The following is a 17,102-nucleotide window of genomic DNA, read 5'->3' as shown; positions in this document are numbered from 1 at the left end:
ACAGCTTGGCAAAAAAAAGTAGAAATTAAAAAGTGGCCACACTGTAGTGTCGTCCCTTTCAAACTAATCCATATAAGGAAACGGGACGACACTACAGTGTTGCCACTTTTTAATTTCTACTCTTTTTTGCCAAGCTGTACCTACTCAGCATTAACGTATTTTTCAACTCAATATTTGTCTTAGGTCCTCGTCACTGTCACAGAGTGCATGTCATTTTTTTACTTATATACACCGTGTTTTTTTTGATTTCCGTTAATTTCAAGGGTGCATTCCTGAGCTTAAATTAAGTAACTTTCTCAAAGACACCGATGTTCTAATTAACTCCATTTCGGAGATAATCAATAATTTTTTTTTTATAAGGCCTCTACAAGCGTGTACACTTGCCTTAGGGCTGGTTTACATATTGGTTAGTGTTAAGAATGAGTTCATACATTTGCTACTTAAAACTTAAGTACAATCTCGGTTGATCGATATTCGAAATGACATTGATATGTCACAGATTTCAATTGTTTGGTTGAGTTAAATGTAATGCCCGTGTTACAACAACGCTATATGCTACATTTAATTACTTTTTAAACTTAATTTTTTCTTTAAAAAAAAGCAAAAAAAATTTTTTTTTTGAAAATTAACTATGCCAATTAGTTCACTTAAACGTTCTTAACCATACCCCGAAGTTAACGGAATTCAATAAAAACACGGTGTATAAAGGGGCCCACAGATGACCAGTTCGCCGGACGATATCAGCCTGTCAGTTGTTCGGAACTGTCATATTTTGCGTTTAACTGACAGGCTGATACCGTCCGGCGAACTGGTAAATCAGTGGGCCCCTTAAGGTGCAATGGGTTCAGCCAGCAGAGTTCCGAGTCCGCTCAGTGCTCAGCGAGCTGCGTTCGCAGAAGGATCTGAACTCACTGCATCTTAAGTCATTGTTAAGAGGTAACAGTTGGTAATTGCTTTTATTGATATTTTTTTACAGAAAATTGACTATATAAGTACTTAATATGTATAACATATTGAATATAAAATAACTTATTAAAATAAACTAAAACTACAAAGAAATTAAAATTAATACTAAAATAAAAGAAACTTACCTATAAAATAAAAACCTAATTATAAAAAGAATACCCCCTCTAGCAGGTCCACCTGTGGCATGGTACCCATTACGCTGGCGGCGTTTCCTCGCTGAACCGCCAGGGCGATTCGTTGCGAGAAATACGCGCCAGCTCTGGGATCCCCTGTGGCGTCAATCAGCCGTCCCGACAGGGCCCTCACAAAGGCCTGCATGTCGGCTGACCAAGGGCCCAGTGTCTCTACCGCGAGCGCCGCAAACTCGTAGTCCTTAAGTAAGGACGAATATTTGCGGCGCTTGAGAACCTGGGCCTGGTCAGCCGCGCCGCCGGCCTGGGTGCGGGTCGCCTGGATATGGGACTGTGCGAAGGTATCTACGCACGTTGCGTCCCACACCAGGGCCCTACCTAGTTTCCACGGCACCAATGTGGCCCCGTCGGGGCGCTTATTGCCATCGTCCCTCGCCATGCCCGCGGGTTCGAGAATCGCAGGCACAGAGGCGGTGGCAAGCGACCGACGGACCAAATCATTGATGGTACCGTGGCGAAATAGGCGGCCGGCGCTTTTGTGGCATGAAAGGCCATGTCGGCCCAGCTGATCGACGTTTTTGCCACAGGCGCAAGTGTGAGGGACACATATTTTGGACCCAAGCCTTAAGCATATAGCTATTCTCAAGCTACTTGGGTCCAAAACGGTGCCTATTTGACGGGAAGGGAGTGCTCGTAGCCAATGGCCCGACTCGGGGGCTGATACGGCTAGAATTCGGGCACGTTCGAAGTCGTCCGGACTATCCTGAAGAAGTGTGGTATGAGCTGCTTTTAAGGGAGGGGAGTCCCAAGCCCGCTGAATGTGACGGGCGACTGGGATATCAAGAGGTAACATCACTTGGACGTTTACCTTACTTACTAGAAATTAGTTGAGCGCCCAAACTCGTGAGCCCGACATGGTGTAACATGAGTTATACTCATACTTTAATATGGGTTGTATAATATTAAATATATAATTATGCTTACCATTTGATTGAAGTAAAGTAGCATTCGCATAGGCCAACTACACACTCCTTCATTGTCATCTTGAGGTAACGCAGCACAGGTAGCTCGAATCCCCTCAAACTATGGTTAAAAATAATCATTCGCTTAGCATGTGTGACTGTTGTGAGTGAAGTGTATGACGTGATTAAATGTGAGTTGTTCATTCAATTGTTTGCTATATTCTCGCGCTATAAATTCCAAATTCAAAATGGTTGTTACGGCCGTTGGGTCTGGTGGGTTAGATCATGGTATAATAATATACTCGGTTAGTTATACATTTCCGACATCTTAGGTAGGTATTTTTGGGTACCTACACCTACCTAATAAGTTATGCACAGGTACCTATTTAATTTAATTACTTCCAGCAAAGTAACATGACTGTCATGGTCCGAAACTATGAATTTATTCCAATTAAGTATAAGGTGCTCTCGTGCTTGAGAGGAGGCCTGTGCCCAGCAGTGAGACGTATATAGGCTAAATTATTTAATTTTATTTATTTTATTTAAGTATAAGTTAATTAATGATGGTTCTACATTCTAATGCCGATATTATCTGACCGTACTTATGATGAAATTGGAAAGTAGGTACCATTAGCACATCAGTACCAATGTATATTTTATATCATGGACGTATAGCATTAAAGTTTTCACGCACTTGCACAGAAAATAAAAATATCAGTTAGCATTTGGATAACTGTCGTGAATCCAAAATAGTGTTAACGTAAAAGATATATGTAGGTAGGTATGTATATGTATATCTGTCATCATAACAATGCTAATAATTTGTCATTATGTGTGAAGAACAGTTTTATTTCATTTTCCTTTGGCATATTTAGGCCCCGCCCCCACATCTGGCGTCTTTCGAGCGTCGGCGTCTGTCGGCGTCGGTCCAGTGCTATGGAAAATGACGTCGTTGCGCAGTGGCGTCGACGCCGCGTCGACGTTGCGTCGACGTCGGCCATAGAATTGTAGACGCCGACGCTCGAAAGACGCCAGAAGTGGAGGGGGGGGGGCTTATAGTGTGTTTCTTTAGGTATTTCATAAAAAAAGAACCGAATTCGAGACGTATTCTTTAGCCATTTGAGGGTAATAGAAAACATTACACGAATTATTGAAATAGGACCTATTTCAACGATAAAGAACATTACAGATCCGGACAGTTTTGTATTTGGTTGGTTAACTAACAAATGTTTACATGAAGGTAGGTGAATATTAACTACCTAATAGGTACAATATAAGATCAGCCTATGACAAACCAAGGTTCGGAAACCGTTTACGTTTCACCCGGAAAGGATTGCGGTTACCGATTAAAGAATTGTTTATTCTATTGAGATATCAGTTTATGCCAAATTCGTCTTTTGTTTTTATGGAACGAAATTAACCGGTTAAATTTATTTACACGATAAAGAACATTACAGATCCAGACAGTTTTGTATTTGGTTGGTTAACTAACAAATGTTTACATGAAGGTAGGTGAATATTAACTACCTAATAGGTACAATATAAGATCAGCCTATGACAAACCAAGGTTCGGAAACCGTTTACGTTTCACCCGGAAAGGATTGCGGTTACCGATTAAAGAATTGTTTATTCTATTGAGATATCAGTTTATGCCAAATTCGTCTTTTGTTTTTATGGAACGAAATTAACCGGTTAAATTTATAGTACTTATCGAAGCCAGATATAACGAGTAAGTACTGTTATCTTTTTCACGAATGAAATAAACTTATCCGAGATTCTGAGTTTAACCGGTAGGTATTATTAACGTTCCCGCAAGCCACAGAAAATCCCCTCTTCTTACCGGTGAGGAGAAAATTCAATATTTTTTTTAGTTTGCGTTCCATCAAAACCGGTTTTTGAATGAACAAAATTATATACCGACTTTAGACTGATGCTGACAGGTATTTAAATCGTAAACTTAATTAATATTCAGTAAACACCTCGGTAGGTCGTACAAGTTCAGATTAGCTACCTACTAAAAATAGGGTATTTGATTACTAGTCAAATCAGTTTCTTTTTTCGACCTGTCAAAACGATTTGCTACTATAAAATTTATAAGACATATCACCAAAAATGATGCCATCGTCAATTTACCTACTCTTTCTCTAGTTCTATATACGATTTATAGGGGTATCACATTTATTACGTTAAATAATACAATTTTAAACGTATTTAAAAAACAGTTGTGCGGTAGAAAGAATCTAATCTTCAAGGATGGGTATTCCACAGCCGTCTTCAGATCCAAATCTTTCTATCCTTCTTCTCGTTCCTCTAATTCTTAGAGAGACCGCTCTGATGATTGATATTTGTATTTTGATTTTGATACCGTTGATTATTTGTTTCTCTAAATATTAATTTTATGGTGCTTTATTTCATGCATGGCGTGAAATTATTTATTTTAAATACAGTCAACATCCCTATTGTCAATACAGTAAAACGTATCCAAATAATTGGAACACCTCCTAACGTTACGATGTGTATGTTTAATAGTGATATACTTAGTAGTGTGTTCGTGTGTGGTAAATGAACAGCGCAGCATCTTCAACATTCGCAAGGGCATCCTGGAAACAAAAATACATGTTTAATTAATATTTATGATTCATAATAGCCGCTCTACATTTAGTGCGCGAACGGGCGTTTCTCGCGCATCATGCATAATTATTTCATCATAAATGTTCGCCCCATGTTTGCCACGTGACAAAAAACAACAAAAATCAGGAAACAAGAAGCAAGTAGAAAAGTCGAACAACATTGGAATCGACTTTATACTCTTTTGTGTTTCGGGGCGGGCGTAAACAATGAACAATATCTACCTGATGCAAGAAGATCGAGGAGACAAAGCTTACATTTTTTAAAGGGTCTGAAATGTAGGAAGATAGATATGTTAAGAAGCATTCGGAGTTCGGAGAAATTCAAAAATTCCAATGTAACAAAAATTTGTTTTAAAGGATTTTGCCATATGAAAAATGGTCTCGGTGCCTACTCTATTCCATTAGGAATTTAGGAGTTAGAACCTTAAAATACTATGTATAAAACTGGCCATATCTCGGGCCATGTTTAGTGTTAAGGATTCCATAGTTACCCATCCGTCAAAATACGCTGCTTTGAACGGTGGCTATCAGTGGCTATCTCGTTACATAACAACAAGCAAAAGGAGTACCAAGTAAGCAAAAGTTGTAGCACATTAACTATGAAGGCAAGACTTTTTGCGAAAACTGAAAAAAAGAGGTCAGAGAAAAAAGAGAATTTATGCCGCTTCGTAATCGTCAGCCGCTGGTCCGTGTGAGTGGCAGGCGTAACCACACTTGTACATAGAAAAATATACTTCCAATATGTTGCGAAGCAAAATGTCGGGGATATATCAAATAGAAAAAAATAACTATTTATTTTATTTTTAACAAATAAACAAATTGTTAGCTGCTCGACAGATGATCCCGTTTGGTTTCTACGTCACACTTCTCCACCAAGATACACCCGCCACCTAACATTTTATTTATTTACAATAGCATGCGCCACCGCTGGCCCACCCACGTAGCTACTATTGAGGGCCTACCGCGAAAACCGAAATTCGCAAATCGGGGGAATCTTTTTCTTTTACTCCAATGAAGTCGTAGGCGTAATTAGAGAGACAAAGAAAGATGCCTGCAATTTGCGTATTTCGGTTTTCGCAATAATTCGTAATAATTGGTTGGTGCTCTGAGTAATGGCCCGATTCGAACTTTAATATATGTCAGTTAACAGATCTAGAAACGATATGGATTAGATAAGTCAGTGTCAAATCTAACGTTTCTTCAAACAAAAACGTTACTTCTGACACTGTCACATCTAATCCATATCGTTTCTTGATATATTAATTGACGTATCTTAAAGTTCGAATCGGGCAGTAAAAATCTAAAGCATTGTTTTGAAGATTTTGAGAAAGATGCACGTAATCTCAGAGAGTTAGATATGGAATATGGATTATGTTATACGGGTGACGTAATTTTGTGGATTTTTTTATAGAAGTGACAGAAGATTTAGATTGCGGCTCCACCTCCACCATAGGTCATAAAGCTAAAGGTCCATGACATACCTAGCTAATATTTAATGTATAGGGGCGTAGTGTCTTATGGTTGATAACCCTCAGTCGAGTATGTAATTATGCAGTGTACGCACTGTGGATCCGTTGTTTAATATTTAACGTTCTAAAATTTACCCCGTAGCAGGGGTGCGAAACTCCTGAGATCGGTCAAACTCGGCTCCGCTCGGCTCAGCATTGCTCCGAGCAATTATTAGGGTTGGCACCACTTGACTACCTTCTGCGTGCACGACCACAGATAAGATAATCACTTGAATTTTGACAACCCTAAATAGCCGAAAGGGATAGTGTCATATATTAGAAAGGGATAGCATGATTCGACCCTGAACCGCTGTCAAACTTCGGTTTTGTAGGAAGCTTCCTTTCTGTACGGTAGTACTATTATTTATTATGTGCCCGTAGTACATCATATTATGTAATAACTATAATTTTTAAGAAAAAAAAAACCGACTTCCATGGGGCCCGGTGAAGGATTATGGTAGATGGTGCACTATGTAGAAAAGGAGGTAAAAACAGTACTTTCTAGTAGCATTTCGTTTCGGTAAGGGTCGTAGTTCTAGCCTAACCTAACCCACTTCTCTGTTTGCAGTTCGGTTCTGTGAGGATCGCAGTTCGAGCCTAATCAAACCCACTTTTCTAGTAGCATTTCGTTTCTGTAAGGCTCGCAGTTCTAACCAAACCTAACCCACTTTTGTTCGGTTCTGTGAGGATCGCAGTTCAAACCTAACCTAACCCACTTAACGGCGCATGCGGTGCGGTGTACGGGGGTTTGAGCGGGAGGGGTTTGGCATCATCATACTTTATACCTACATTTTATGGTAGGTAATCATAGCGGTTTATTTAGTTTAGGTATCATAGGGGTTTTCCGGGTCAAGGTCCGGGTCTCTGAGTCCGAGTCCGGGTCCGAGTCCCGGTCCGAGTCCGGGTCCGGGTCCGAGTCTGGGTCCGGGTCCGAGTCCGGGTCCGAGTCCGGGTCCGGATCCGAGTCCGGGTCCGAGTCCGAGTCCGAGTCCAGGTCTGGGTCCGAACCGGATCCGGGTACGAGTCCAAGTCAAAATCGAAATTCGAAATCACCAAACGTGTACTATGCGTCGTTGAAGAGTTCTGTTCTGATCATCATCAGCAGTTCCACTTCATCAAATGCGACAGTTTTTAATGTAAATGCTTGATTTTATGATGAAAACACAGAAAATTCTATACGTATGTCTTTAAGATTTGAGGAGTTCCCTCGATTCCTTATGGATCACATCATCAGAACTCGAGCTTGACAGAAATGTGGCTTAAAAACTAAACTTGCTTAACAAACATAACTAAGAGGACAAATCGCCAAACGTGAACTATGCGTCGTTGAAGAGTTCCATTCAGATCATCATCAGCAGTTCCACTTCATCAAATGCGACAGTTTTTAATGAAAATGCTTGATTTTCTGATGAAAATATAAAAATCTCTATACGCATGCCTTTAAAATTTGAGGAGTTCCCTCGATTTCTCGCGGATCCTATCATGAGCACTCAAGCTTGACAAAAATGTGGCTTAAAAACTTAACTTGCTTAAGAAACATAACGAAGAGGACAAATCGCCAAAGGTGAACTATGCGTCGTTGAAGAGTTCCGTTCTGATCATCATCAGCAGTTCCACTTCATCAAATGTCACGTTTTTGAATGTATATGCTTGATTTGTCGATAAAAACACAAAAATCACAAAAATCACTGTAACGTTGTACGTACATGTTTTAATTATAAGCTTAGATTTTACTATTTTTACATATAAAATTAATCAAATTTAAATAAAAATAACTTATTTATAATAGATTTTAATTTATTAACGCATGAATTATAATTTTACTTATATTTTAATCAATTATTATTTATGGAAATGAACTAATTATTTATTTATACAATTTTATTAATCAATTTTATATTTACAGTAATCGTCTTATTCTACTTTACTATTGTAAAGTAAGACAAAAATATCATAATTAATATATTCAATACATAGATAGTTTTTACATTGCATGACATTTTATTCTTACGGACTGTACTCGCGACCGGTCCATTGGTTGACGTCATGGAAGGATCGAGAAGCGGCTGCGCGCGCGCTTGTCCCCTCCCGTTGACCTCTGGCCATCCAGTCCGCGCCACCTCGCCGTCGTATACGGTTGTGCCGTTGCGCACACGGGGGAACCCGTGTCGTCTAGCGCGCGGTACAAATATTTAATTATGGTGAGCGCGGACACCTTTCCTTATAAAACCCTATTTGCGACGTTTTCGCGCTATAAGTGTTATTCCCGCACCCACGTATTGGTAAGTGCAAAGTGTTGAACGTTATATTATTAGGATAAGTAGTTTAAGTTTGTGTTAAAGTAGCTCCTTTGTTATTCGCTCTTTAATTAGCGTAATACATTTTTAAATCATACATTTCACTTGTTGCTAAATGCCATGTAGAATGATACTGCAATTTCCTTTGTTCTCGTAGTGCCGGGTACGAGTAAGTATGTGTGCGTACCCTCCTACTGATTTAAATTCACTTCTTTGTTCTTCTTTCCTTCTTTACTCTGTGCTTTTCCTTCGCTTTTGTATAGTTCGTTTTTTTTAGCATTAGAAAGAACTTGCAAGAAGGTAAGCGATCTTGACATGTCTTTTAATTGAAAAACACTTTTTAAAAATCAATAACTATTACTTATGAAAGCAGTAGAATATAAATGATCGTATTAGATTCATAATTGTTACATATTTGCCGTAACTTATTTTAATAATGTGTTTTCTAATTAAAAGACACATCAAGATTGTTTACCTAATTTCTAATGCTAAAAGAAACGAAGTATAACTCCGCTCTGCTTGTGAACACAAACACGCTTTCTGCTTGGTGCACCGGCTTTCCCATGGTCATCATCATCATATCACAGGGTGTTCACGAATGCAGAGCGAGCAGGAACACCTTACTAAGACGTTCTGGAAATCCACAGGGTGCGTCGTCATCTTTTGCGTCGTCATCTTTTGCGTCGTAATATTTCAAAAATCGCCGTCGGCCGACGTAGCAACAACGCACCATCACCACCACCTCGACGGCAGGGTTGGAGCCATAGCCGTTCGCCCGCCGTCGCCCCTGCTCCTCTTCAGTGCTGGCGAGAGTCACCCACCTGCTGCGGACCCTCGATCTGGCCAAGGCAGTACCGGTTCCCGGTTGCAAATCTAGACGGGCCTTGACCACCCACGACCCTATTTTGAATTCGTAGTTTTTTTAAATAAATAATTATTCTGTTAACGAGTTGGTAGTACTTCATTTACTTACCCTACCAACTAGGACGTACTCTCCTCATAACGTTATATTGGCGCCCTTAAACGTGGTCTGGTCTAGATTTGCCCCGCAGAATTTATGTGTGTTTGTTGTTTTTTTATTTTTGTGAAACGTTGTTTTTTTTTGGTTGCATGTAACTAAGGTGTACCCCGTTAATAATAATAATTTTAATTATTCATTAATCAAATTGTAATTTTAATATTTATAATAATTCATTTTTGTGTGTCATAATTTATGCAGAATTTTATATCATCCTGTACTAGTGCAGTGTAGACTAGTACAGTCAGTCAAATATTTTATGAATATTTTTTTTGTGCAATATTTTATTTTGTAGTTTTGTGGTACACACTAGTTGCGATAATTTTATGCTTTTTCTGTTTTTATTTTTGTGCTTGTCTATTTTATTTTTGATTTTTGCTTGATTTTTTTTTGCCAACCAAAACGTTAAGTAGTTTATTATTGTAACAGGCGGAGTAGTGTAAGTTAGTTTCAAGCGTTCAACACTTTCCACGGTCGCCATTTTGCACGTTATTTTTATTAGATTAATTATTATTATTTTGGAATTTTAGAAATGCATATATGGAGTTTCCTGTCGAATTTTTGTCTCGTCAAAAGATCGGAAACTCTGGGTCTTACTGTCTAGGACTTGCGGAAACAAGGTTCTACATTTTAGGATTTTTGTTTCTTTCCGAGGACATTTAGAGAGTATTCTTTTTGTTTATGTCGTCTAAATTGTTACATTAATTGCCCGGTTCGCGCTTAACATCTATAATTTAGTGCACATTATTTGTATTTGGTTTCCAGTTGAACGATAGCTGGTAACCTGCAAATGTTTGGTCGCATTAGCATCTGCAGTTATAAAACTAGATGCTAATGTTTTTTTATGATTGCGTGATGTATAAGAGATAGTATGAAATAGTAAATACAAATACGCAAACGTATATTGCACGGATTTTATTCTAAGGAAAAAATCCTTTTCCGGCGCGAGGGGGTAATGTAACGTTGTACGTACATGTTTTAATTATAAGCTTAGATTTTACTATTTTTACATATAAAATTAATCAAATTTAAATAAAAATAACTTATTTATAATAGATTTTAATTTATTAACGCATGAATTATAATTTTACTTATATTTTAATCAATTATTATTTATGGAAATGAACTAATTATTTATTTATACAATTTTATTAATCAATTTTATATTTACAGTAATCGTCTTATTCTACTTTACTATTGTAAAGTAAGACAAAAATATCATAATTAATATATTCAATACATAGATAGTTTTTACATTGCATGACATTTTATTCTTACGGACTGTACTCGCGACCGGTCCATTGGTTGACGTCATGGAAGGATCGAGAAGCGGCTGCGCGCGCGCTTGTCCCCTCCCGTTGACCTCTGGCCATCCAGTCCGCGCCACCTCGCCGTCGTATACGGTTGTGCCGTTGCGCACACGGGGGAACCCGTGTCGTCTAGCGCGCGGTACAAATATTTAATTATGGTGAGCGCGGACACCTTTCCTTATAAAACCCTATTTGCGACGTTTTCGCGCTATAAGTGTTATTCCCGCACCCACGTATTGGTAAGTGCAAAGTGTTGAACGTTATACTATTAGGATAAGTAGTTTAAGTTTGTGTTAAAGTAGCTCCTTTGTTATTCGCTCTTTAATTAGCGTAATACATTTTTAAATCATACATTTCACTTGTTGCTAAATGCCATGTAGAATGATACTGCAATTTCCTTTGTTCTCGTAGTGCCGGGTACGAGTAAGTATGTGTGCGTACCCTCCTACTGATTTAAATTCACTTCTTTGTTCTTCTTTCCTTCTTTACTCTGTGCTTTTCCTTCGCTTTTGTAACTCCGCTCTGCTTGTGAACACAAACACGCTTTCTGCTTGGTGCACCGGCTTTCCCATGGTCATCATCATCATATCACAGGGTGTTCACGAATGCAGAGCGAGCAGGAACACCTTACTAAGACGTTCTGGAAATCCACAGGGTGCGTCGTCATCTTTTGCGTCGTCATCTTTTGCGTCGTAATATTTCAAAAATCGCCGTCGGCCGACGTAGCAACAACGCACCATCACCACCACCTCGACGGCAGGGTTGGAGCTAGGGTTGCCAGATGGTCGGGATTTGGCGGAATTCTCCCGATTTTTAGCATGTGTTCCCGATTCCCGACAAAGTGTAAACTGTCCCGAAAAACAGCCTCACGTTATAAAACAATAATTTCAAGTTCCGAACTGGCGTCGAGCGAGCGAGTTGACGTAGTGCCAATAATGTAAAATATCGTTGTTTTTCGTACAATTACTTTAATTTGAATGTATTTTTTTTCCCCCGACTTAAGTCCCAAAATCCCGAAAAATTTACGTTGTTTCCCGATAATAGCGCCTTTCGATCTGGCAACCCTAGTTGGAGCCATAGCCGTTCGCCCGCCGTCGCCCCTGCTCCTCTTCAGTGCTGGCGAGAGTCACCCACCTGCTGCGGACCCTCGATCTGGCCAGGGCAGTACCGGTTCCCGGTTGCAAATCTAGACGGGCCTTGACCACCCACGACCCTATTTTAAATTCGTAGTTTTTTTAAATAAATAATTATTTTGTTAACGAGTTGGTAGTACTTCATTTACTTACCCTACCAACTAGGACGTACTTTCCTCTTAACGTTACAGTATGCCTTTAAGATTTGAGGAGTTCCCTCGATTCCTCATGGATCCCATCATCAGAACTGGATTTTGACAAAAACGGGACCAATCTGTATGCATATACATACAATCAAAAAAAGAATTTTCAAAATCGGTCCAATAATGACGGAGATATGGAGTAACAAACATAAAAAAAAAAATAAAAAAATAAAAAATAAAAAAAAAAACATACAACCGAATTGATAACCTCCTCCTTTGGGATTTGGAAGTCGGTTAAAAATAAAAGTTGACCATTACAGATTTGTAATCTTCTTGCATTGTTGGGTGGCTTGGTTGTACGGACATAATGAATCATATATAAATCGAGTGCTTCCTTTCAATAAACATTAACATTTCGCTTAGTCCAGAGAAGTGTATCTTGTTTAACTTACCCTTAGTAGTTAAATTCATCCGGACCTCTTCAGCGCTTGCAACCAATCAGCGCCGATTTATGCAGGCTTATTAATAATGGTCGGTATGCCGGCTAATTATCCTGCGAATTTCCGAAGTACTCAATCAAGTGTCATGAATTAGGCTATACCTATACATATGCATATCTACTTCTAACGTGTATGAGAGCTACTCGGCGCTGTTGAGCGACCGCTTCGTTACAATCAGTACCAGGAGAGCATACTTCACAGGGTGACTACACCACAGTTGCAATTTAGCTTGTGTGAAACAGAACTTTGATGTCAGAGATGTAAGTGTAAGCATGATTGCTATTGCACAACGTATTTGTGTGCGAGATAAATACTCCTATCAGTTTAACGTACATTTGAAACTGAAGTGTTTGTGGGTACTTATAAGCTTATAAACAGTTTGTGGGTAAGTAGTATGTGTCTGGTTTTAGGGAGGTACTCTGATACTCAGAACGAGAAAAGTGAATAGAAAACTTGTACGATTCTGGCATTTCACTTTCAGGCATATTTACTCATATTTATTTATTATTCTGTGTGTGTGTGTGTTTATTGTGTTGGTAATTAGGTACCCCGAAGATAATTTATCCGAAACTTTACATTATGTGATATTTTCAAGTTTATTTAATCAAATAATCAGTGTAGATATATATAGAAGCTAGGAATTTGTTCTTACATTTGTTGCGATGATCTCTTGTAGACAATCTGTAAAAAAGAAAAAAATATGTTAAATAGGTATATTATTAAACTTCATATCATTATTTGATTAGGTATTAAGCGAAATCAGAGTTCCTGTAAAATGTCTTTAAAAGGATATTGATCAGACTAACTTACAGGCAGACCTAGAGTAGATTTACCTTCGCACAATCATCATCAACACATAGCTACCCCAAGTGGCAAGTATAGGTAGCTGATTAAAGGATGAGTCAAGCTAGACCGGACCGAGCCCGGGCCGAGGCATCCGACAAGTCATTTTCTATGACGACTATTAGGTGATCACGTGGTGCTTAGTGCTTACCATAGAAAACAAAACACCGGAAGTTCTGGCCCGGCCTCGGCCCGGTCTAACGTAAGGCACCTTAACCCCTCGTGCGGCAAGAAGCCCCGAAATGGACATTTAAACTTATTATTCAACAAATCGGTTTCTTTACCAAATCGGTTTAGAAATATCGGTATCTGACGTTGCATAGGTACTAACATACAAAAATAAAACGCGTGGATTGATACCTAACCTTCTCCATTTTTAAGCCCGTAAAGACTGATTATTATGGTGGACTTTTATCATTATCAAATAATAACTATACTAGAATACAAACGTAGTTCTTTATCATATTAAGTCACAATATAAAATGTTATTTTATGCGAGTGTATCGGGGCTTGAAATAAGTACATATTACAAAAGCAACTAAGTAAGTAAGTAGACAAGGATGACACTTTTAACAATGGGACAAAGGATTCTATAAAATACTAAATAGAATTTTTTACTCCAATGCCGATGTTTTAAAGTAGATAGATATATATAGCTTACACAATGAAGTTCCCACACTTCAATATAGGTATGACACACTCTGATGGGCTTGTAAAAAAGGTTTATTTTATGTCAGATATTAGAGGAAAGGGGACCACTGCTTCTCCATAAAAACGTTTCCTATTTTCCTCTCTGGATATTAAAATTTAAGAAAATATGTTTACATATGAATAGTGAGCAGGGGCCGCAGGACTCATCTCTGACTTGCCTACCGCCCTGTCATGGTTGTAGTCGTAGGGTAGCAGTGAAATAATATTATGCATAAAGGGGCCCACTGATTAACAGTCCGCCGGACGGTATCGGCCTGTCATTTTTCGGAATTGTCAAAATTTTGTTCTGACAGGCCGATACCGTCCGGCGGACTGTTAATCAAGGTGCCCCTTAAGCCACTCGCGCAATGTTGTCTTCTGTCGACCTAATGAGCTACTTAGGCGGCATGAAAATTGAAAAAGTATTCTAGGCAACTTTTTAATCTGGCAAACTCATATGTGAATCCTTATCTGCAAAACAAAAATCTGTGAAATGAAATTCGACAGGGAAAAGGTACAAACGAGAATTGACCCGCTGATTTTGGTCCGCTGGTTCCAATCAGTGATAAGCAATAAAAGAATCCAGTATTCGATTACCAAACAGGCACGCACAAGCCGCGGGATGGTTACACCGATTGACAAGCTTCGGGATACTCACACTGCTATCGGATTTAATACTATCACCAAGATTTGCATGTCACAGGACACACCGGGATACGGACCCGAGGCAAATATCGTTATGCATGTGAGGACTGCATTGTGCACTGGAGTGATACCTGGATAAATTAATTTGCTTGCACGTGGCCCACGGCCGATTATTAATACGTGTCTGACTGAAATTCAGATAAACAAATCAATCAAAAGCAATGTAGGTATGTATACTAGCCAAATCAAGCCTTTGTTTTATTTAAGTAGAGACAACTATTAGTTTGTAATAGAGAGTAACGCCACATTTTAATATTTATACTGGTAGAGAATGCCTTAAAGCGTTAAGCCTGCCATTTGTAGGTACTCTTTTATTAATTTATTATATTAAATTTTGCAACAAAGTTAGCAATAAAATAAGTAATGAAATAATTTATTTTACTTTCTATGGCCAAGTATTATGGAGATCATCGCTCCGTAGGTGTTACCTTTAAAAGAGACAACTTTATTGTCACAATTTAAATTTTATATGCTTATAAACTAAAAATAGTAAAAAAAATTGGGCCATGAAGTTAAATTTTATGTAACATTTTTTTATTTCGCCACCGGGCATTTAGCTATGTATCAATAAAATTTCCGACATGTTTTATGCTTATTTTTATCAAAGAGCCTTTTGTCGGATTAACAAAAGAGTGTCCCTTTGTGCTAATTAAACTACATCAGGTACACTGTACTATTTTGTACTGTTTGAATATCTATATAATTATACAGATACCAAAATTCGATACAATATAAAAATTTGCCACGCTGTTATATTCTATGCATCGAATAAATAAATTATTTACATTTTACAATCATGATTTTCATTAACATTGATTTGAATGATGGTATGTTATGTTATGAGACAATATTAATAAGTAAGTACATAAATAAATAATCCCATGTACTAATATTTGTCTGTCTGGAACATCATCTCCTCTCAACTAAAAACAGTTATTTATTAGGCTCTTCTCAAAATAGCTAATTCGATTTGTTTGGTGAAATAATAAATTAAAAACATAAATAATTATAATAATATACTGGTTATGTACCTATATATGTATATGTTAAAGTACGGCTTCGTTGCTTCAAATATGGTCCCTTACAATAATACAACAGAACGCAATGAACTTGGCACGCATGTAAGCTTTTAGTGAAAAAATACAAATAAAAATTGGAAATAAGTTGTAATTTACGACTTTCTTATTCGTCGTAAAGTGGTTTTACCGTCCTTCTCCATTTGAGCTTTAGATTCTTATTTTACTATCTACAAGAATCGTAAGAACTAGGTACCTACAACTAACAGTAGTCATGATGAAATCGGTCAGTAGCAGTACATTATGTGGATTTTTCATTTTATTTTGTAATAATTTGTAAGCAGTTAATTTCTATAGTGATCTGTAGATAATTTTCTTTACAATTAAATACACTCGTATTTAATACAAAAGGGTGAATTAGAGTTTTCGCGTTTTATATTACATCTCTTATGAGTCTTATGACACATTTTGAACAGTGTCTTTTGAAGGAAATTATAAGGTATTTCGTTTTTTCTAAAAGTTTGATAAGCGAATTAATACATTATTAAATTATTTTTCGTTCTGTATAAAACTTTTTTTATTTCACTTCACTTTGAGGTAGTTTCAGGGAATTTCTACTTTTGTATATTTGCCATCTTTACAGAGGTTTGCCTTCCATAGAAAAAAAAACCTCTGTCATAAGTAGGTTAGATTGGAGAGACTTCCTAACTACCCAAGAAAAATTCCAGTTTATTGTAATAGCTTATTCGTTAGATAAAGTTCTCAAAAGCATAAAAAAAGTTATGAAACTGGAACTTCATTTGTGGCATTGTAGAAAACAGCCAACAAATATTATCAAATTGTACTGTTCAAAAAGTTACAAAGTACATTACAATAAAAATGAGAAAACTCGAACAATCTCATATTTATCGATATATTTTATTTTATAGTAGGAGCCTATATTAACTAAATTACAAAAAAAATAACTGCTACATAATTAGCAAAAAAAAATATACCATATAATTCACAGCTCCTTTTTTACTGGACCAGTCCTTATATTATTAAAGCTTTCAACTTTTAGCGTTTCTCAAATTGTTTTAAATTTTAAGACAATAGTGGCTATTTGTTAAGGGATGTCATACGGAGCGGCTACCACGTGTGCTCATACATTAAGTAGGTATTTACTTTAATGGAGCGATATAGGTACTGTAAAATTAGGTAATTTATGACTTCATTAATCTTACATTGTACCTACCCCTATTGGGCTATTA

General features: G+C 37.6%; 1 protein-coding gene across 5 annotated transcripts in view; it reads right to left on the bottom strand.

Annotated features, from left to right (window-relative positions):
• LOC134675054 (sex determination protein fruitless-like) overlaps positions 1 to 17,102 on the bottom strand; it is an 80,336-nt gene that overhangs the window by 23,952 nt on the left and 39,282 nt on the right. For 4 of the 5 annotated variants that reach the window (XM_063533222.1, XM_063533255.1, XM_063533205.1 and 1 more), the window contains exons 2-3: positions 13,251 to 13,279; positions 12,551 to 12,651 (exon numbers count right to left, since the gene is read on the bottom strand). In XM_063533222.1, coding sequence (XP_063389292.1) covers positions 12,551 to 12,569 — 19 coding nt within the window. In that variant the 5' untranslated portion in view covers positions 12,570 to 12,651; positions 13,251 to 13,279. Of the gene's footprint in view, positions 1 to 2,081; positions 2,236 to 12,550; positions 12,652 to 13,250; positions 13,280 to 17,102 lie in introns of those variants that run through there. The other variant, XM_063533238.1, reaches the window with a different exon arrangement.

Source organism: Cydia fagiglandana, chromosome 2 (genome assembly GCF_963556715.1).
Source record: "Cydia fagiglandana chromosome 2, ilCydFagi1.1, whole genome shotgun sequence".
Lineage (NCBI taxonomy): Eukaryota > Metazoa > Arthropoda > Insecta > Lepidoptera > Tortricidae > Cydia > Cydia fagiglandana.
Note: the sequence above shows the minus strand (reverse complement) of the source record. Positions and strands in the feature narration are given on the sequence as shown.